General features: G+C 38.8%; 1 protein-coding gene across 1 annotated transcript in view; it reads left to right on the top strand.

Annotated features, from left to right (window-relative positions):
* The window catches only part of DCC (DCC netrin 1 receptor), a 939,470-nt gene that overhangs the window by 699,301 nt on the left and 221,631 nt on the right, over window positions 1-18,538 (top strand). Inside the window, 1 exon segment of the mRNA XM_030567485.1 lies at window positions 13,225-13,274. Within this exon segment, the coding sequence (XP_030423345.1) occupies window positions 13,225-13,274 (50 nt within the window).

Here is an 18,538-nt window from a genome sequence, read left to right as displayed (position 1 = left end):
GATCATTTGTCCTTTTCATTTTTCCTAGTTTGGTAGAAGGTTGTTACATAGCATGATGCTATCTCTACCCTCCCTTTCCGTTTCCTGAAGTTATACACAGGTTTGTCCTTACCACTTTTTAATGAAAAATATTTTATTATATCTGGTAATCTGAAGAAACACCTTTATAGAACTTCCTCATATTTGGAACACTGGAGTAGAAAATGTCTGTTTTACTTTCTTCTCTGTCACAGTGATTGCATAGTCGATCTCCCCTTGTCTTGCACTGTTCTTTGTGTCTCCGCATTCTTGGGGTATTGTATTGAAGTTTATTTTGTGCCTGGAAACATCTAATGCCTGATATCCATGTGTAAGTGCAGCAGTGGCTCCTGGTGAAGTCCAGTGAGCCTGATTCTCACACTTGTAAATCAGGAGTAACTCCATTGATCAGTTTGGTTAACATGGTGTAAAACCAGTGTAAATTATAGGAGAATTAGCCCTATAATTGGGTGTACAAAGAATGGATCTGTTTGTCCTTCTGGTGGTACCTTGATGACTTCTCTGGGTAGATTTTTTTCACTGCTAGAAACTTGTTACAACTTTTTAGAGGAAAACAGAACCCTGACAGTTAGAAGTGAGTAATTAATATTGGTGGTGGTAGTTTTGGGCCAGGGGAGGGGAGGGCATGAGATAAAACAAAGGTATATGAGAACTTAAGAAAAGAGGCCCAGTTTCTCAGTGGGTATAAAACCCAGATGTCTCCAATGTCTTCAGTGGAGCAGCACTAATGTACGCCATCTAAGAATCTGACCCAGAGAGAACAGAGAGTTCTTAAACCAAAAGATTTGCATATGCATCCAGGGGAGCCTGTATCTGCGTCTGAGTTTAAAAAATGATATATTCCATGTGTTGCAAGCGGAACTATTTAGATGGGGATTTTTACAATTGCATGTAATCTGATTACTGTATTTTTTTCCCTGTATGTCTATGAATTTAGGTATTCAAATTACAGTCTCTGCTGTTGTCCTTGTGGCACCTTAGAGACGAACACGTTTATTTAAATGTGTTCGTCTCTAAGGTGCCACAAGTACTCCTATTCTTTTTGTGGATACAGACTCACACAGCTGCTACTCTGAAACCTGCTGCTGTCCTGTATTTGAATCACTGTTAGACTTAAGCTCACAATAGCGCTGTCTTTAACCAGGGTTGTGTCTTCACTGCAAAAAAGGTGTTTTTTTACACTTAGGTAACCATCTTGTTGTAAAATCTTAGTGGAGACAAGGCACACACCCAGGTGGGGATATAGAGTTGAACCCAGCCAGCTCCATTTAGATGAAAAACTTACCTGTCCTTGTTTCTTTTACATTTTTACAAAGACATGGCTACTTAGATGTACAGAAATACACATTTTTTTGCAGTGAAGACAAAGATTAGGAAAACAGAAGTGTTTAGCAAACTTGTTAGCAGAACACTTAATTAACACATTTTAAAACACCACTTTGCAGCGAGTGGAGGCAAAGACAGTGGTGCTTGTAGATCTATTAGCTAACACACTTGCTAAAAACATTTCTTTTTCCTAATCTAGGCAGTGCCTGTGATGGAAGAAAAGATTTAAATAGATAAGGATGATCCCTTGTCTCGAGTTCTGTTGTATTTACAAATATTTCCCTTATTAAAAAACAAATATTTGCTAACCTACAGAATTGGTAAAAACACTATGATAATATTATTGTAGGTTGTAGTGTTTCAGACCATCATTGTACTACCCTTTATAAGGTTCATCTGTGATACCCACACTTCATTTGGCACTTCAACTTTCAATTATTTTACATTTGATACCTCTTCAATATTTTTTTTCAAGTACTATCCATCTAATTCAGTCATCACTTGTAGTACAGATTGGATCTTGCCAGAATAAATTACTTCACACTTATAATTATAAAAACAAAAGAAAAACAAGTGAAAATGAATATTTTACATAATTTATGTAGATACAATTCAAACTGTGAAGTGCAGTACTGTGGCTCTGTTCTCCACTTTGATTTTAAATGTCATCATAAGTGAGAAAGGGAGAGATTGTTATTCATGAGTCTGAAAATTATCCTCTAGAAATTTTGTTAGAAGATTTCACCTCTTTAGGAGCACAAAATGTCACTAAAGAGAAGGCTTCCATGACACTATTCCAGAAAACAGAAGAATGGAGAATAGCATATGGCATCCCAAGAAGCATTTAACTTCTCTTCTGTTAAGCAAGGGGAGAAGTTGGGGTCCTGGTCTGAAATGAAATCGATTGGTACCAGTTTTGCAGATGTATACATGATGCAAGTGTGTAGATTTGCTTCATGCTGCCCCTCTCCCCACAAGTGGGTTCCATTTTTTAGGAACAGCAGGTGACTAAAAGTTACAAAAGTCTCTTGCTCCAGAGCAAGCTTCTTGTCAGTTGCAGGTTCAGCTTACAGGAAAGAAGCAGGCAGGCAGTGGACATAGATGATGTGCTGTAAATTATCATGAATCCAAACTAATTCAGCGCTCTTGGTTTTGGTTTTGTTGATGGGGTGAGCTGTCCAGCAGAGAATTAAGAATTTTACCTAGGTTCCTCCCCTCCCCTCTTTTAGAGCTAACAGATTTTTCAATATCTAGGAGATATTTGTAAAACTATTGTAATGTTCTGTGGCAAGGACAGTCAAATTTTGATCTTGTCAACTTAGATTTTGTCCTTTTAACTCGTCCCACTGAATACAGCAATTGCAGCACGCACAGACGTAAAACTGCCCCTGGTGCTGCAGGAAAGTGTAAACTAGCTTTTTACAACACTGGGGACTTAGTGTAGTTTGGGGAGGAGAGGAAGGTGTCTTTATGACATCTTTCCGTTTTCCTGATCCTAGGGTCACTAGGAGACATTTAAAACATAAATTAGAGCAGCCTATGGACTAAATTATACCAGCCTCCATGATGCCACTGGGACCACTCCTCTGGCCAAAGAAAGGCTGGAGCCTGGGCTTTTTGGCCCTGCCCTCCCCACTACATTCCCAAAGTGTGTGTGTATGGGGGCGGGGGGGTGTTTGTGCTGGAATTTCTGGCTGCCTCTTTAGGACACCTCAGTTGTTTTGCACTGCCGCAATAGCCCAGAAGTGGTTGGTAGAGGGGCCTGGGATCTGGCCTGCTATATATAATATCATACAGTCATAGAATCATAGAATATCAGGATTAGAAGGGACCTCAGGAGGTCATCTAGTCCAACCCCCTGCTCAAAGCAAGACCAGTCCCCAACTAAATCATCCCAGCCATGGCTTTGTCAAGCCAGGCCTTAAAAATCTCTAAGGAAGGAGATTCCACCACCTCTCTAGGTAACCCATTCCAGTGCTTCACCACCCTCCTAGTGAAAAAGTTTTTCCTAATATTCAACCTAAACCTCCCCCCACTGCAACTTGAGACCATTACTCCTTGTTCTGTCATCAGGTACCACTGAGAACAGTCTAGATCCATCCTCTTTGGAACCCCCTTTCAGATAGTTAAAAGCAGCTATGAAATCCCTCCTCATTCTTCTCTTCCGCAGATTAAATAAACCCATTCCCTCAGCCTCCCTCGTAAATCATCTGCTCCAACCCCCTAATCATTTTTGTTGCTCTCCACTGGATTCTTTCCAATTTTTTCATATCCTTCTTGTAGTGTGGGGCCCAAAACTGGACACAGTACACCAATGCTGAATAGAGGGGAATGATCACATTCCTCAATCTGCTGGCAGTGGTCCTACTTATACAGCCCAAAATGCCATTAGCCTTCTTGGCAACAAGGGCATGCTGTTGACTTATATCCAGCTTCTTGTCCATGGTAATCCCTAGTCCTTTTCTGCAGAACTGCTGCCTCGTCATTCGGTCCCTAGTCTGTAACAGTGAATGGGATTCTTCCATCCTAAGTGCAAGACTCTGCACTTGTCCTTGTTGAACCTCATCAGATTTCTTTTGACCCAATCCTCTAATTTGTCTAGGTCCCTCTGTATCCTATCCCTACCCTCCAGCATATCTACCACTCCTCCCAGTTTACTGTAATCTGCAAACTTGCTGAGAGTGCAGTCCACGCCATCCTCCAGATCATTAATGAAGATATTTAACAAAACCGGCCCCAGAACCAACCCTTGAGGCATTCTGCTTGATATGGGCTGCCAACTAGACATGGAGCCATTGATAACTACCCGTTGAGCCCGATGATCTAGCCAGCTTTCTATTCACCTTATTGTCCATTCATCCATTGATCTGAGGTCCCATAAAAATGCTATGCACGACAAAGGAGGGTAGGGAATTAAAGAGTGTGGAGCTGAAAGTGATATAGTTAAGATGTGTAGGACCAAAACTTATTACAATTATTTTATTTCAGTAGAATTTAGACACTACAACCAAGATTAGGGCCTTATTCTGCTATGTACTATACAAACAAATAGTAATAGAAATTCCCACCCCAAAGAGCTTATGATCTAAATAGATCAGACTGACAAAGGGTGAGAGATGGAGAGCAGAGACAAAGAGAAATTAAGTAGAAAGGCTGTGTAGAGCAAGGGAGTAAACATAGGTCTCCAAAATCCCAGGCTAATGTTTTAACCACAAGACCAGCCTTCCTCTCTAAAACTTAATGACCAACAATTTTTTCTGATCTCTTTGTAAAGACCATGTAATCTTATTTTATTTCTCCAAGAGTGCTGGTAGCCCATCATTTATGAGGAATACTACAACATACTTGTGTAAGTGTACAGTTTAAAAAGGAGATTGGGAATTCTGTTAAGGAAACATTTTCTTTTCAGTTTTCCAAGGGTTTATTTTAAACAGGACAAAAAATTAAAACGATGAAGAAGCCTTGATACCGTTGTTCTACCTGATTTTCTTTGTTGCTGTGCATACTACTGTATCATCGCTTCTGTAGGTCCTCACCTCACCTCTCGTATTCATGTGTCCTTTTTTCTGTGCGTCCTTCTATGTGGGCTGTAATACTTCAGTTTAATTTAAGTTATTGGGTTTAGTGTGTGAGTGTTGGGTTATATTGATGTCCTGTGATACACAGTAGGTCAGACTAGATGATCTGGTGGTCTCTTCTGGTCTTAAACTCTGTGGCACTTTCACAGTAGATGATACAGTAGATGATGTCATTAAGAAGCCTAGCACACTATTTCCTTGCATGCCTGTAAGAAGAAATTATCCATGAAGCTCTGGGATATAACATACAGTCTAAGAAATATACTTTAATCAGAAGGATTTATTATAATTTCTTCAATTCCAGGAAGTATAGAATCACAGACATATAGAATTTACCAGATTTGTAATGTTTAGTTTTCTGTTTAATATACAGCTCAGTTAATATTTGGTCAGGCTGTTTGCCATTCCAGAAATGCTTTGGGCTATCATGCTTATGAATTTGTCAAAATGTGTTTAAACCCCAAAATTTGCAGACAGTTTTATTTAATTCTTTCTGAATATTTGATTAAAAATCATATCCATAATGATAATATGAATACACTTTAAAAAAAAAAGTTAAGGAGTGAGAATCAAACTGACAAAGTCAGGACACTGAGCATATAAAAACAACAAGGAGTCCAGTGGCACCTTAAAGACTAACAGATTTATTAGAAGTGTGTTTTTTACCCACGAGAGCTTATGCCCAAATAAATCTGTTAGTCTTTAAGGTGCCACCAGACTCCTCATTGTTTTTGTGGATACCGACTAACATGGCTGCCCCCGATACTTGAGCATATAAAGTTATTCAGACATCAACAGCTGGTTCTATAACCTGAGCTATTCATGTGTTTATTTGCAGGTGTGTAGGGGCAAGGCAGTCACAGTGGCAAAGGAAATGCAAGCTGTTATAATATTTAATGTAGAAAATTACCAGAATTGTGTGGTTCTAACTAACAAGAGTGCAGATTTCCCCTCTGCAAGCACTCTATGAGAGATGTCATGATTTAGGACCCCTTGGGGTTCTGCTGACACCCGAATTCTCTTGGGTATAGTTAGCTCCAACTAAAGACTATTATCTGACCTCTCTATGGTATGTTTATAGACTCCCCATAGTATCAAAGTACCTTGCAGTGAGGTAGGGAAGTGCTAATATCCCCATTATACAGATGGGTAACTGAGAGACAAAGAGGGCTAAATGATTTCCCCAGGTCAAACAGACATTCTGTGCCAGGTCAGAGACTTGAACTCAGTTATCCCAGGTTTTAAGCTAGTGCCCCTAAGCACTAGACCATCCTTCCTCTCACAGTTCCTGTCTATATAATCTCTAAGGTCTGTAATGCCTAGTTTAATTTATCTAATGCAATCTAAATGGATATATGGCCCCATCATGAAATCATCTGAGCACCTACCAAGTACTTAACACCAGTGGTGGCAGCTTCTCTGACCTTGTCCCCCAGCCCATCTCCTCCCCATTCCAACCTATCCATAATGTGCTGCTCAGAGAGCTCCTGCAGAACAGCTCCATGTTGTGCAAAAAGTGCTTACTATAAATATAATCAAATGTGAGTGAATATTCCAATCCTTTGAGCAGCGAAACCATAATGGTTACACACTGCAGTAGTCGACATAGGGGAAAGGATTTGCCTGACCTAGAAAATACTATTCAGTAGAAAAGTTGTATTTTTTCCTTTATCTCAAGTAGGTAGAGTTTTGGATATCTGGATAACTTTGGAAAGTACTACCTCTTATTATTTTCCAGCCTGCTCCCTGAAAAGTGGAGACTTATTCTATCCTCTTGATTTCCAAGTTTGTCCTCTCATCTCTGTCTGTATTTTAGAATATAAACTCTTCTGGGCAGGGCCTGGCTTTATTTCTGTTTGGCACAGCCCTAAGCATATTGTCAGCACTTAGAAATACAAATAAATAACTGCAATCTGTCTATTAGGATGTGTGGTCTGCACTACAAAAAAAGAATACAAGCTTCTGTTCAGTTCTGAAGAGTGACTTTGTAGCAATGGTGGGTAGGTTACTAGTTTATTGTCTCTCAAAGATTCCATATCAGATCTTCTCAGTTTACAAGTACAACATGATTTTTTGGGGGTAACTTCCAGATTTGCAAATATAGCCTGGGATTTGAAAGTAAAAATGTGTTCGTTCGAGTGCATGCACAAATGCTAGTAAGGAAGATTTTTCAGGCAACATTCTGCCTCCCCTACAACTCTGCAACCCATTGTTTTAAATTTCTGAATGCAATTGCACAGGTGTAAATGAGGCCTGAATTTAGCCCTGCGTTTGGAAGTTAGTTAAAAATAGATCACAATAAAACTGCTTAATCCCGCTCTCCAGATACATGTGTTATTTTATTGAATGATAAGAAGTTTCATATTCAGAGAGACTCCCAGTCATGACTCCTACCCCTACCCCTGCCCCCTGCTACATATAATCTGAAGTTATATTTATTTGTTTTTGATTGTCCACATCAAAAATAAATACAATGTACTATGTTTTGAAAAATCCCATGATGCAGCAAAGGAAGGCAAAGAGACAACGCTTAATGATGTGAGGGGTAATTGCATTTGGCAACATTTGATTTGAATATGGAGGAAGAGTTAATCTGGAGTTTTTTGTGCTTGTGTACCTACTTAGTTTGATGACACAGCAGAGAGTAATTGCCTATGGAGAGGACATTTGGTGCTTTTAAAATTGTATGAATGTGAAAGAGTTGCAAAATTTGTTGTAAGGATTTGGGTCTGGATCCAAAGACCACTGATGTTAATGGAAGTGTATTCACGTTGACTTCACTAAACTTTAGGTTATTGGTTTATCAAGTGCAAGGAGAAATCTCTAAATACCTAGGTTATAATGGAACAATGATTAATCAAATATAATGGAAACTTTGATAAGTCTCATTTGTTTGCAAAGAACAAAATGTACCAGACAAATTCAATTGCTTTGATTGATCAAGGTACAAAACCAGAAGAAGTAGGAAATAAAGCAATTGTAATCTTTCTAGACAGTTGTAAAGCATTTGATGCAGTGACCCACAGATTTTTTGTTTTGCCTAAAATATTAAATCACGTTGTCTTGGTTATGAGTACAGTCTCATTGGCTGAAGTATAGTACACAAAGGTAAAGACAATCCGCAATGTTCCTATGAAAGTGACTCCGATTGGTACTGGGTCTGGATTTATTTAGCATCTTGATTGAAGATCTGGAAGAAGGGATAAACAGCACATTAATTAAATTTGCACACAAAAACCAAATTAGGAGGTGTTTCACACAGTGAGGACAGAGAAACAATGAAAAAAATTATCAATATGGACAGGAAAAACAATTGTAGTCAACCTGGAGAAATGCTGGCTAATACAATTGGGGGAGGAGTCTTTTGAAACAGACAATCAATAGCAGTAATACTTGGAAAAGGAATAGTGACAAAAAAGGCCTAAGGTGATAATGGAGATCAAATTAAATTCAACATTGAAGTTTAATGTGGTAATTAAAAAATGCAAGTTTGATCTGCATGAGCTGTGACATCCCACCTTAATTCAGGAGACACAAGTTGCTTATGGCATTGATCAGATAGCCTTTTAAATCCCACATTTTTAAACACCTCAGTATTAGTGAGGATTGCACCTCAAAATATTTTCCATTACCTAAGAACCAACAAATTTGAATGCTGACCACCACCAAGGGCGGCTCTAGGTATTTTGCTGCCCCAAGCTCAGCAGGCAGGCTGCCTTTGGTCCCGCGGATTCGGCAGCACGCCTGCAGGAGGTCCGCCAAAGCCGCGGGACCAGCGGACCCTCCGCAGGCATGCAGCCGAAGGCAACCTGCCTGCCAATCTCGCGGTGACCAGCACAGCGCCCCCATGGCTTGCCGCCTCGGGCACGTGCTTGGCGTGCTGGTGCCTGGAGCCGCCCCGACCACCACCACCAAGAGAAGGTGAAAGATCCACCTATCTCTTTGTTGTAACCTTACCATAATGCTCATACACAGATGCACTATGCCAAAACCAACTAGACAAACACTCTTACTTGTCCTCTGGATAAGACAGAGAGGGGGGAAAAAAAACAGATGTTGTTCTTCACCATTCCTGATTCTTTCGGGGCAGGAGGGGAGAAAAAAAGAATCTGGTCTTTGTATAGATTGCGAGCACGGTGTTCTTTTATAACTGTACAATTCCTTCACACACTATCATGATGATCGTATTACAGATACTGATATACTAGATATAGAAATATTATCTGAATTCTTGCTTCTTTAAAATAGCTCATGAGGACAGGATTTCTTGTGTGAGATCAGTTATTCACTGTTTCTGATCAGGTCAGTAATATCACAGCAATACTGTAATCACTTCTCTTTTTGTCTTGAAATATTGAGTATCCTGCAGATATAGATTGTTGAACTGAAGTAATGAATATAATCTCTGGAGTAACTGATGAGCAACCACAGCTCCCTTAGATGTTAAGCGGCTGGATTGACCCTTGTATACCAACATATTATTGGTGCTATTATTATTTGAATTATGATACTGCCTAAGGCTCCAATCAAGATGTGAGCTTATTGTACTAGATGCTGCTAGAAACACACAGTAAAGAACAGTCCCTGTCCCATCAAGCTTAACAATCTAAATAGATAAGACAGATAAAAGATGAGAAGAGAGCAGGAGATAACTTGCCCAGAGTCACATAGCAGGTCAGTAGCAGAGCTAAAAATTGAATCTAGGTCTCTTGATTCGCATTCTAGTGCCCTATTCATTGGTTCATACTGACTCTCCTAATGTAAAAGGCACAAAATGGACATTAACAATCTAGAACATCAGTTCAGTTGTAAACACTTCCTGGAGAACGTGGCTCCTAAGACCACACCAAACCTCAACAGCACTGGGGAAAAGTCCAAAGACTCAGTTGTCACTTGAAGAAACCCAAAGCTTCAGATGCTTGATTGCTCATCATCTTTTCCGAAGCAGACCCCTGTGATGTGCTATATATTGAGGAAAGGTTTCAAAGATCATTGTCAAACACTTCATTGCACCATTCATCCAAAACATGAATTTCTTGGTACACTTTGATAGCAATTAGAGCTGATCAGAATTTTTTCAACGTTTCTTTTGATTTCTCAAAACTGAAACTTTTTCAGAAATGTAGCTGTTCTGAATAAACTTTCCTCTGGTGAGAGACCCATCCCAGAATAGACTACAGCACTCATCTGTGATGTCAAGGAACCAGGTTCAAATATCTGCTGGGCCTGATTTGAAGTAGTGACTTGAACGGGAGTTGCCAACATCCCAAGTGAGTGTCCTAACTGCTAGGCTCTTAGCTAGTCTAGTGTGAGAGGGTCTCTCTGGTTTTCACAAAATTTTTTGAAAGTTCTTAGTTTCATGACCAAAGCTGTTTAGGGTAATCCATGGAACTATCATTTATATTCACTACTACAATCCTGTTCTTCCAACACATTGAGAAGCCACCACACCTATAGGTAATTTGTTCCAATTCTTAATTACCATCACTTTAAAAAAAACATGCCTTATTTCCAGTGTGAATGGCTTCCAGCCATTGGATCTTGTCCTTGTCTGCTAGATTAAAGATCTCTCTACTATTAGAAATCTTTGCCTTATTCATATGGTTATAGATCACAATCAAGCATCCTTTTAATTTTTTTTTTGTTTAAGCTAAACAGACTGAGCTTCTTTAGTCTCTCACTGTAAGGCAGGTTTTCCAGACCTCAAATCATTTTTGTAGCTCTGTTCTGACCTTTTTCAAAATCGTCAACACCATTTTTAAATTGTGGACAATGCAAATGGACACGGTATTCTACTAATGGTTTCACTAATATCGTATATGATAGTATTAACAGCTCTCTGCTCCTAATAAACATTTACTTCTTATACATCCAAGTATCATATTTGGTCTGTCAGCGACAACATTATACTGTGAGCTCATCTTCAGATGATTATTAACTGTGGTCCCTAAGTTCTTTGCTGAGTCACTGTTTTTTTTTTAAAACAGTCTTCAAAAGTTAAGGACTGCTATGAAGAATTGTTCTCCATATCTTCTGTAGGTAGGACAAGAAGTAACAGGGTTAATCTGCATCAAGGGAGATTTTGATTAGATGTCTAACTAAAAGAGTAGTTAAGCTCTAGATGCCAACGGAGGTTGTGGCACAGCCATCATTGAAGGTTTTTAAGAACAGAGTGGCATCAGTGGCACATGCACTCCCTGTTCAGGGAGGTTAGCCCCCTGCCCCACCTCTTCTGACTGAGGCCCCGCCCTGTTCTGCCCCTTCTGGCCAAGGCTCTGCCTCCTACTATGCCCCTTTGATCCTCCCCGCTCTTACCGTCTGACCTGTCAGCACAGCCCCTAATACCAGCTGGAACCCAGAAAAGCTGCAAGCCTTGGCAGGCCCACCAGCACCTAGAGCAGCCAAGAATCCCAGCCAGCCCACCAGAGGAGTCCTGTGCCCTGGCCAGGAAGGTGGGCCTGAGCCTGGGCCACCCAGAGGAGCTCTGAGTCCCACCACGGTCCGACCCCGGGGCTGTGACAAGGAGCATTAGCAGAGGTTTGTGGAAGCTCACCCTCACCCAGCCTCCATTCTCTGCTGCCCATGCAGGGTGGACAGACATCAGGGATGGTCAAGGTTTATTTGGTCCAAGTGCAGGGGATTGGACTTGATGACTTCTCAAGATCTCTTTCATCTCTAAATTTCTATGAAAATGCAATCCCCCCCATGTGACCTACAGTCTCAGCTTCTATATGTATTATTTAGCTGTATTAATATGTGTGTTCAAATTTAAGGGAGCTCAGCTTACCATGTGATCTAGAACTCTCTTTGTATACTCAAGTGAGAAGGAATTATGGGTCTAGATCTATGTGTGACAGTAAACGACAAAATGTGCAAAGGCACCACAAACCAAGAATTTATGTTTGAAGATACTATTTGTTAAGCTATTGGTTGAACACTGACTGTGTCCTAGGAGAAAATATATGAGAAAACCTCCTCCGAGAGCCAGATCTGTAAATCAAATCTGCCGAGTTATACAGGCATGAAGGAGACAATAATCAGTCCTGTAAATATTTAGTTAATAAGGACCTATTCTACCACCTTTATGGTGAAGCCCCAATACTATTCCATTGATATCAGTGGCATCACTCAATGTGGGTGAGGATGGCAGAAATGAGTCCTAGATGAACAAAAGCTTTACTTTGGGGGTGTTTAATCAAAATAGATTTTATGTTTTAAGGAAATTCTAATTTTAACTAAATAGGAACTTGATTCAGTTATTTCTTCCTATTAAAGGCCTGCTCTTCTGGGGATCTGATGAATCTGTTTTGAGGGAGCCCAGGGTATCAGCAGATGGAAAGAAGGTGCTCAGCAGCTTGTAAGATGAGGTGCTTAATAAGCATTAGTTGCATTTAACAATTAAAGTATGTTTACTAGTGCAGACATAATAAAATTAATAGTGAAATTAGTAAACGGTGTCTCTTCCAGTTACGTATATTACTAAGGTGGGGGTACACTAGCGGGGGGGTTTGAACTAAGATACGCAACTTCCGCTGTGCTATTTGCATAGATGAAGTCAAAGTATCTTAGTTCAACTTACGTGGCCGTCCTCATGGCGGCGAGTTAACTGCCGCGGCTCCCCCATTGACTCTGCTTACTCTTCCTGCCAAGGTGGAGTACAGGTGTCAATTAGCGGATCAATTTATCGTGTCTAGACAAGACACGATAAATCGATCCCTGATTCATTGAACACTACCCGCCGATCTGGCAGGTACCCTTAGAGCAAGATAGATGTACCCTTAGAGCAAGATGGTATATTTTAAAATAATTTTTGACTAATATCAGAAAAAGACTTCAAATTCTTTTATTTTTTGGGAGCTCTTCAGAACTAGTACCAATTAGGATAGCATCTTAATACGGTGTGAATTCTGAAATGCATGTATTTTAATAACCTGGTGCTCAGCAGAGCAATTACCTGAAAGATCTTGGTCTAAACATCAACGGAACTAAACAAGTAACTGAAATCAACTATATGGTATCACTGTAGAAAATCTATTGACTAACTGTTTAAGGGGCTCACTAATAGGTCTACCAAAAATGAGAAGAAACAAATAGAGGCATTTATTTTTTATATTTCTAGAGGACTTCTGAAATGCCACCTGAATTAACTCCACATTTATGATCAGATTGTAAAGTATGTGGGAAAGACATACTCAGTTCTTTCCAATAAGAGAGAGATTAGGCATAGCCTTTTATGACTTTTCTACTAATTACATATTTCCAATTTTTTCTCCCCTTCTAGTACCAAGTGCAATGCCTCAGAATGTCTCCTTGGAAGTGGTTAATTCAAGGGTAAGTCTGCAATATGTTCATCTCATTGCCAGAGTTCATATATATATTTGGTACATCCTATATATACACGCCCTAGTTATGTGTAGATTTTACATTAGAGAAAATGTTCTAAAATCCACACAATGCTTTGTTTTTTTCACCTCTTTATCCTTCCTTATTAGTTGAACTGACCATTTCAAATCCCTGTTTCTCTTTTGTGACTGTCTTTTTGGTGGGCATTATATTTCTTTCCTTTCCACAGGCCAAAGTGTCCATCTGAGCTGGTTTAATTAAGACAACAACTTTCTTACAGTAACAGTCTAGATGAGAATGTGTATTAATTGCTGATGAATGACACTTTGTAATCTTGTTGTTGATTCTAACAAACAAAGAGAGGATTGCTCCTTCCAATGCTTTTAATGAGGCATCATTCTTGTAGCACTTGATTTTGCAGTCTGGCGTTTATGGCACAGTGCTGACTCTCCTGCATACAAAAGAGTTTCCCTATCACTAGTAAAGGAGTTCAGTTTGCGCTGGAAGCCATGAAAAGTTCTATCCTCCTGAAGAACGTGACTTGGTCTCTCTCCTCAAAGCATAGAATGAAACTCATTATTTACAAATAGTACTCGCTGTATCACAAAACAAGTTTCAGAACAATCCTGTGACTTGGATGTTCACATTTTACAGCTGGGTGAACTGAGGCACAGAGAAGCTAGAAGACATGACCAATAAATCTGTAGCAAAGCGAGGAATAAATCCTAGACTTCTTTACAATCGAGTCTTTAGAGATAATGTGCTTAAGAATGTGCTTTATTGTTAGCACTTTGTAAGTGCTAAGTATTATTGTTATTACTCCCTAAATTTCAAAGCTTTTAACAAAGTAGGGTAATTATTAATATTTTACAGACAAGGAAACTGTTAAGTGATTTTCCAAGGGCCATTCAACAGAATTGCCTAATTCCTTGTCTTATGCTCTGTTCATTCTATCCCAACAAAAAAACCACATAGTTGACTCCCATTTAAAAAAAATGAAAATGTAAATAGCTCTTTATTAGTGTCCCTTTAGCTTTTCAATACACAGTTAATTTTTTCTCTGATGTTTATGGTTTGCCAGTAGAATGTGTGGATGCAAAGAGGGCATACATATTTAACACCCGTGCTCACAAATTTGGGCTAGATTTTTTGCCAGTCGGAAATAGACAGCGTAGCTCTGACTTCATTAGAGCTATACCAGTTTGTACCAGCTGAAAATGTGGACCACATAGTGTAATTGTGTGTGTACAAGGCCTACCAGAATTCACAAGTACCTATTTTTCATAAGAAAATGCATGCTTTAAGTTCAATTCTGTTCTCCTTGAAGTCAATGGAAAAACTTGTGTTGACTTCATTGGTGTAGCAGTGCCTTTGTGCACAATTACCTCTGTGCACATACACATGCACACTTTCTGGGCACAAATATTTCTCTACATAAGATAGTTGTTATTAGCAGATGCAAAAAATATGTTCCAATTCAGTCATAAGCAACCACTTTTAGCTAAGCTAGTTTATCTAAATGATTGCTTCTGTGATATAGACAGCTAAACTGCTGAAAGCAATGTAAAGAATTTTAGGACAGATGTTGGGATGTTTCTTAGGTCAGATGTTAGGACAGAAATTGCTTCTGAAAGAAATAAAAATAATTTAAAAAATCATCGTGTGTGATAAGGCATATATGACCCACACTGGCAAGGAGGAGGTAAATGAGGACCTGTGGACCCAATTAGCCCTGCCCTGCTACACCTGCAGCAGATGTCAGGTGTGGAGATAGAAATTAAAATGAGAAGAGCAAGCTGAGTTGGGGGCTGTCCAGGAAGGAGAGCAGAGCTCTGCTTCTCTCTCTAGGAGAGAAGCCTGGTTGTAACCAGAAAGCTAAGACAGCTTGTTGTAGTACAAGCCTCCTGGTGGATGGAATGACAAGGCCTGAGAGACTGACCAAAGGACTGGTTGTTTGAAGACAGGACCTAAATAGGGTAGGGTCCTGCCAAATACTCTTTGGATGACCCTGTTTTGGTTTCTTGGTTTGTCTTTTATTTGTGGATATTAATACTCTCGAAGGGGTGGGGACAGAAGAATGCATTAGCCAGAAGGTCTATACACCACTGCATTGGACATCACGAAAGGTGGCACTTGACCCTGAGGCATTGTGAGTCATGCCTGGTGGGCCATGAGGGAGAGTACGGTGAAAGTGAGCGCTGTCACAGTGTGCAATACAAATATCTGGTTGTAAATGTAAGTAAGCATTCTATTCTGAATAGATTCTTGTACTACCTTCATTACCATAGTAGCTGAGTACTTTCCACTCGTGCAGTAAGTGATGGCAGTTGTCTTCATCTCTTAAATAAATTTTAAGGCTGTCAAGCAATTAACAAAATTAATTAAAAATTAAAAATTAATTAAAAATAATCACTATTAATTTAAAATTAAAAATAATATACACTTTTATTTCAATTACAACACAGAATAAATATGAAAATGTAGAAAAAATCCAAAATATTTAACAGATTTTAATTGGTATTCTATTGTTTAACAGTGTGATTTAAACTGTGATTAATCACAATTAGTTTTTTTAATTGTGATTAATTTTTTTGAGTTAATAGTGTCAGTTAACTGCGATTAATCGACTGCCCTAATAAATATGCATTATCTGCTGCCCTGTGATTGTATTAGAAAAGCAGGTCAAAGAAGTGTGTCTGGCACTTTGAGCAGAGGAGTGTCATGTTGTGATGGTTCTAAGTTCCTGTTAGAGTTTGTTCCACAGTCTGGAAACAGCCTTTCAGAAAAACTCTGTCACCTGAACAGATGAGTTTTGTCCTAGTGGTATGAAATTCCACTGCGCATGAGGAGCCAGAGCTGGTCAAAAATTTGCCCGCAGAACAATTTCCCATCAAAAAATTACTAATCAGATAAAATTGAAACATTTAACGGGAACATTAATTTTTGTCTATTTTTTTCTGGAAATTATCAAATGTTTCATTTTAATAAAATCTAAATGTTTTGGTTTGGTAAGGTTGACTTGGACTTTATTGTTTCAACTTTTATATTATATGAAAATAACATAGATGTCAAAATACTAAAGTGGAAATGGAACTTTTCCATCTTATTGAATCCAAATGTTTGGATAAGGTCAAAATGAAATACTAGAATATTTGGAATAGTTTGTTCCATGAAAAATTTAGACATTTCACCATTACTAAGTGGTTGGAGATGATACTCATTTTGAAATCATGGAATTTCCTTCAGGACAGTAATTCAGAATTTCAGCCATCTCCTAATGGGTATTCTTTAATCTTATCCTTTCAATGTGGACATGAGATGTTAGCACATATTAGACTGACTTAAATTTAACCTTCAGGAAATGAATGGATCTTCACACAAGCATTAATACCATCTGATGCCAACCACTTATTATCTCATAAAAACAATCACTGTACATGCTCCAATAGAAATCGCAATAAGAAGCCATGCTAGTTTACTAAAATAAAGCAGACCCACAGAAAGAGAATAAAATCACTGATCAGTTTTACAAAACCCGGCTCTTGTTCAGATATTTTAAGGTTGTCAACTGAGAAGTTGTAACTGAGCAACAGAGTTAATCCAATGCAGAAAAAAAATGATGGAGGCAAGGGGAGAAAGCGATCTGTAAAACATCTTAAGTAGTGATTTTTTTCATTCGAGATTCAGCCAACAGCGCTGCCAGTGCAGCTGAGGTGAACAATTGAAAGGTAATCTCAAATCATAAATGATCACCAAAGGAAATAATCACTTAGAAAACAGAGAGGCAAACTTGCCTGTGGGGAAAACTCTCCAGGAAATTATGTTCAACACAGATGGCTTCCACTGTTCCTATGTCCTGTGTAGGACTATTTCCATCTTGCTAATTTTATGAATATATTTGTTGTCATCTTTTCCTTCACAATGGCACAAATGTCAGTTAAATCCAAGAGATCACTAAGGGCTTGTCTACATGGCCAGTTACTGTGCACCAGCTTGCCACACAGTAACTTGTTGCATAGACAAGCCTTTAGGGTTTGTCTACACTTCATTCAGAGGTGTGATTGCAGCATGTGTAGACGTACCTGAGCTAGCTTTGAGCTAGCTAGGTTAATTTAAATAGCAGTGAAGCTATTTTGGTCACATGGGTTCATATCCATGGTCCCTTGTGGACTTATAAAGCCTGTGCTGCTACCTCTCTTCACTTACTGCTACTTCACTTACATTGTTGTTATTCGATCTAGTTAGATCAAAGCTAGCTCAGATATATGTGTGCTGCAGTCACGCCTCTGACTGCAGTGTAGTCATACCCTTTGTTGAAGGTGGTTAATACTGTCTCCAACATTTGATATTTTATATGTTTGGTATTAATTCTGTTAGCATTTTATTATGTTAGCAATGTACTATTTTATTATGCTGTGTGTTTGAGAGGTTCTTTTTCCGTGTTTTATTGGAGCAACATAATTTTTTCTTTGGTAACTCATTGCAATAGGAAGTCCATTTAGACCCTCAAATTGACATTTCAGGGCATTAAAAGAAATGTACACACATACTTTGTCAATTAAAATGAAAAAAGTGTCTATATGTGAAATCTGTATTTACAGGTGATCTCGTAGAACATGCCCTTCAGACATTTCCTTTTCCACCACTGACACTTAAGCCACAATTTAAATCAACAGCTCATTAATAAGGATGAATTTATTGCTTTGGAAACACTTCTACAATCTCATGTTAATTATGAACTTAAATTTCACTCACGCTGATGTGCATTTTCCATCTCTTGTTTTTTTGAATGCAAATGTGTATTTTAAAAAAGTGCTACCCTCTACTTTTTAAACCCTCCTATATGTAGTACCCAAGGGCAATGGTGTATAGAAATATCTTATTCCTAATCTTTGTGTGCGTCTTTGACTTATTCTCAAGACGCCTATGTCACAGAGCAGCTGATAATCTGTAGCAACCTTATGTGGTAATCATTCAGTGTTAAAACATTTAAAAAAATAGGAAAATATGCTGTAGAAAATAATGCTGCACAGCAATGGGGACAGACGAAGTCCATTTTAAAGTTCTCTTTGTTTGTTCATATAGTAATAATATTTATTTTATATTTATTATAATAGAAAATTTGTATTTCTATTGCTAAAGGGTAGAGCCTTTTATCTCTAGGTTTTCTGTATCTGTCATAATCAGAAGGTGCTGCTGTAGCTCTGATTCACAAAGCATTTTAGCATAAAACGTCACTGGAATGTTAAAAT

This window comes from Gopherus evgoodei, chromosome 6, assembly GCF_007399415.2.
Source record: "Gopherus evgoodei ecotype Sinaloan lineage chromosome 6, rGopEvg1_v1.p, whole genome shotgun sequence".
Lineage (NCBI taxonomy): Eukaryota > Metazoa > Chordata > Testudines > Testudinidae > Gopherus > Gopherus evgoodei.
The sequence above is the reverse complement of the archived record's forward strand: the minus strand, read 5'-3'. Positions and strand labels throughout refer to the sequence as shown.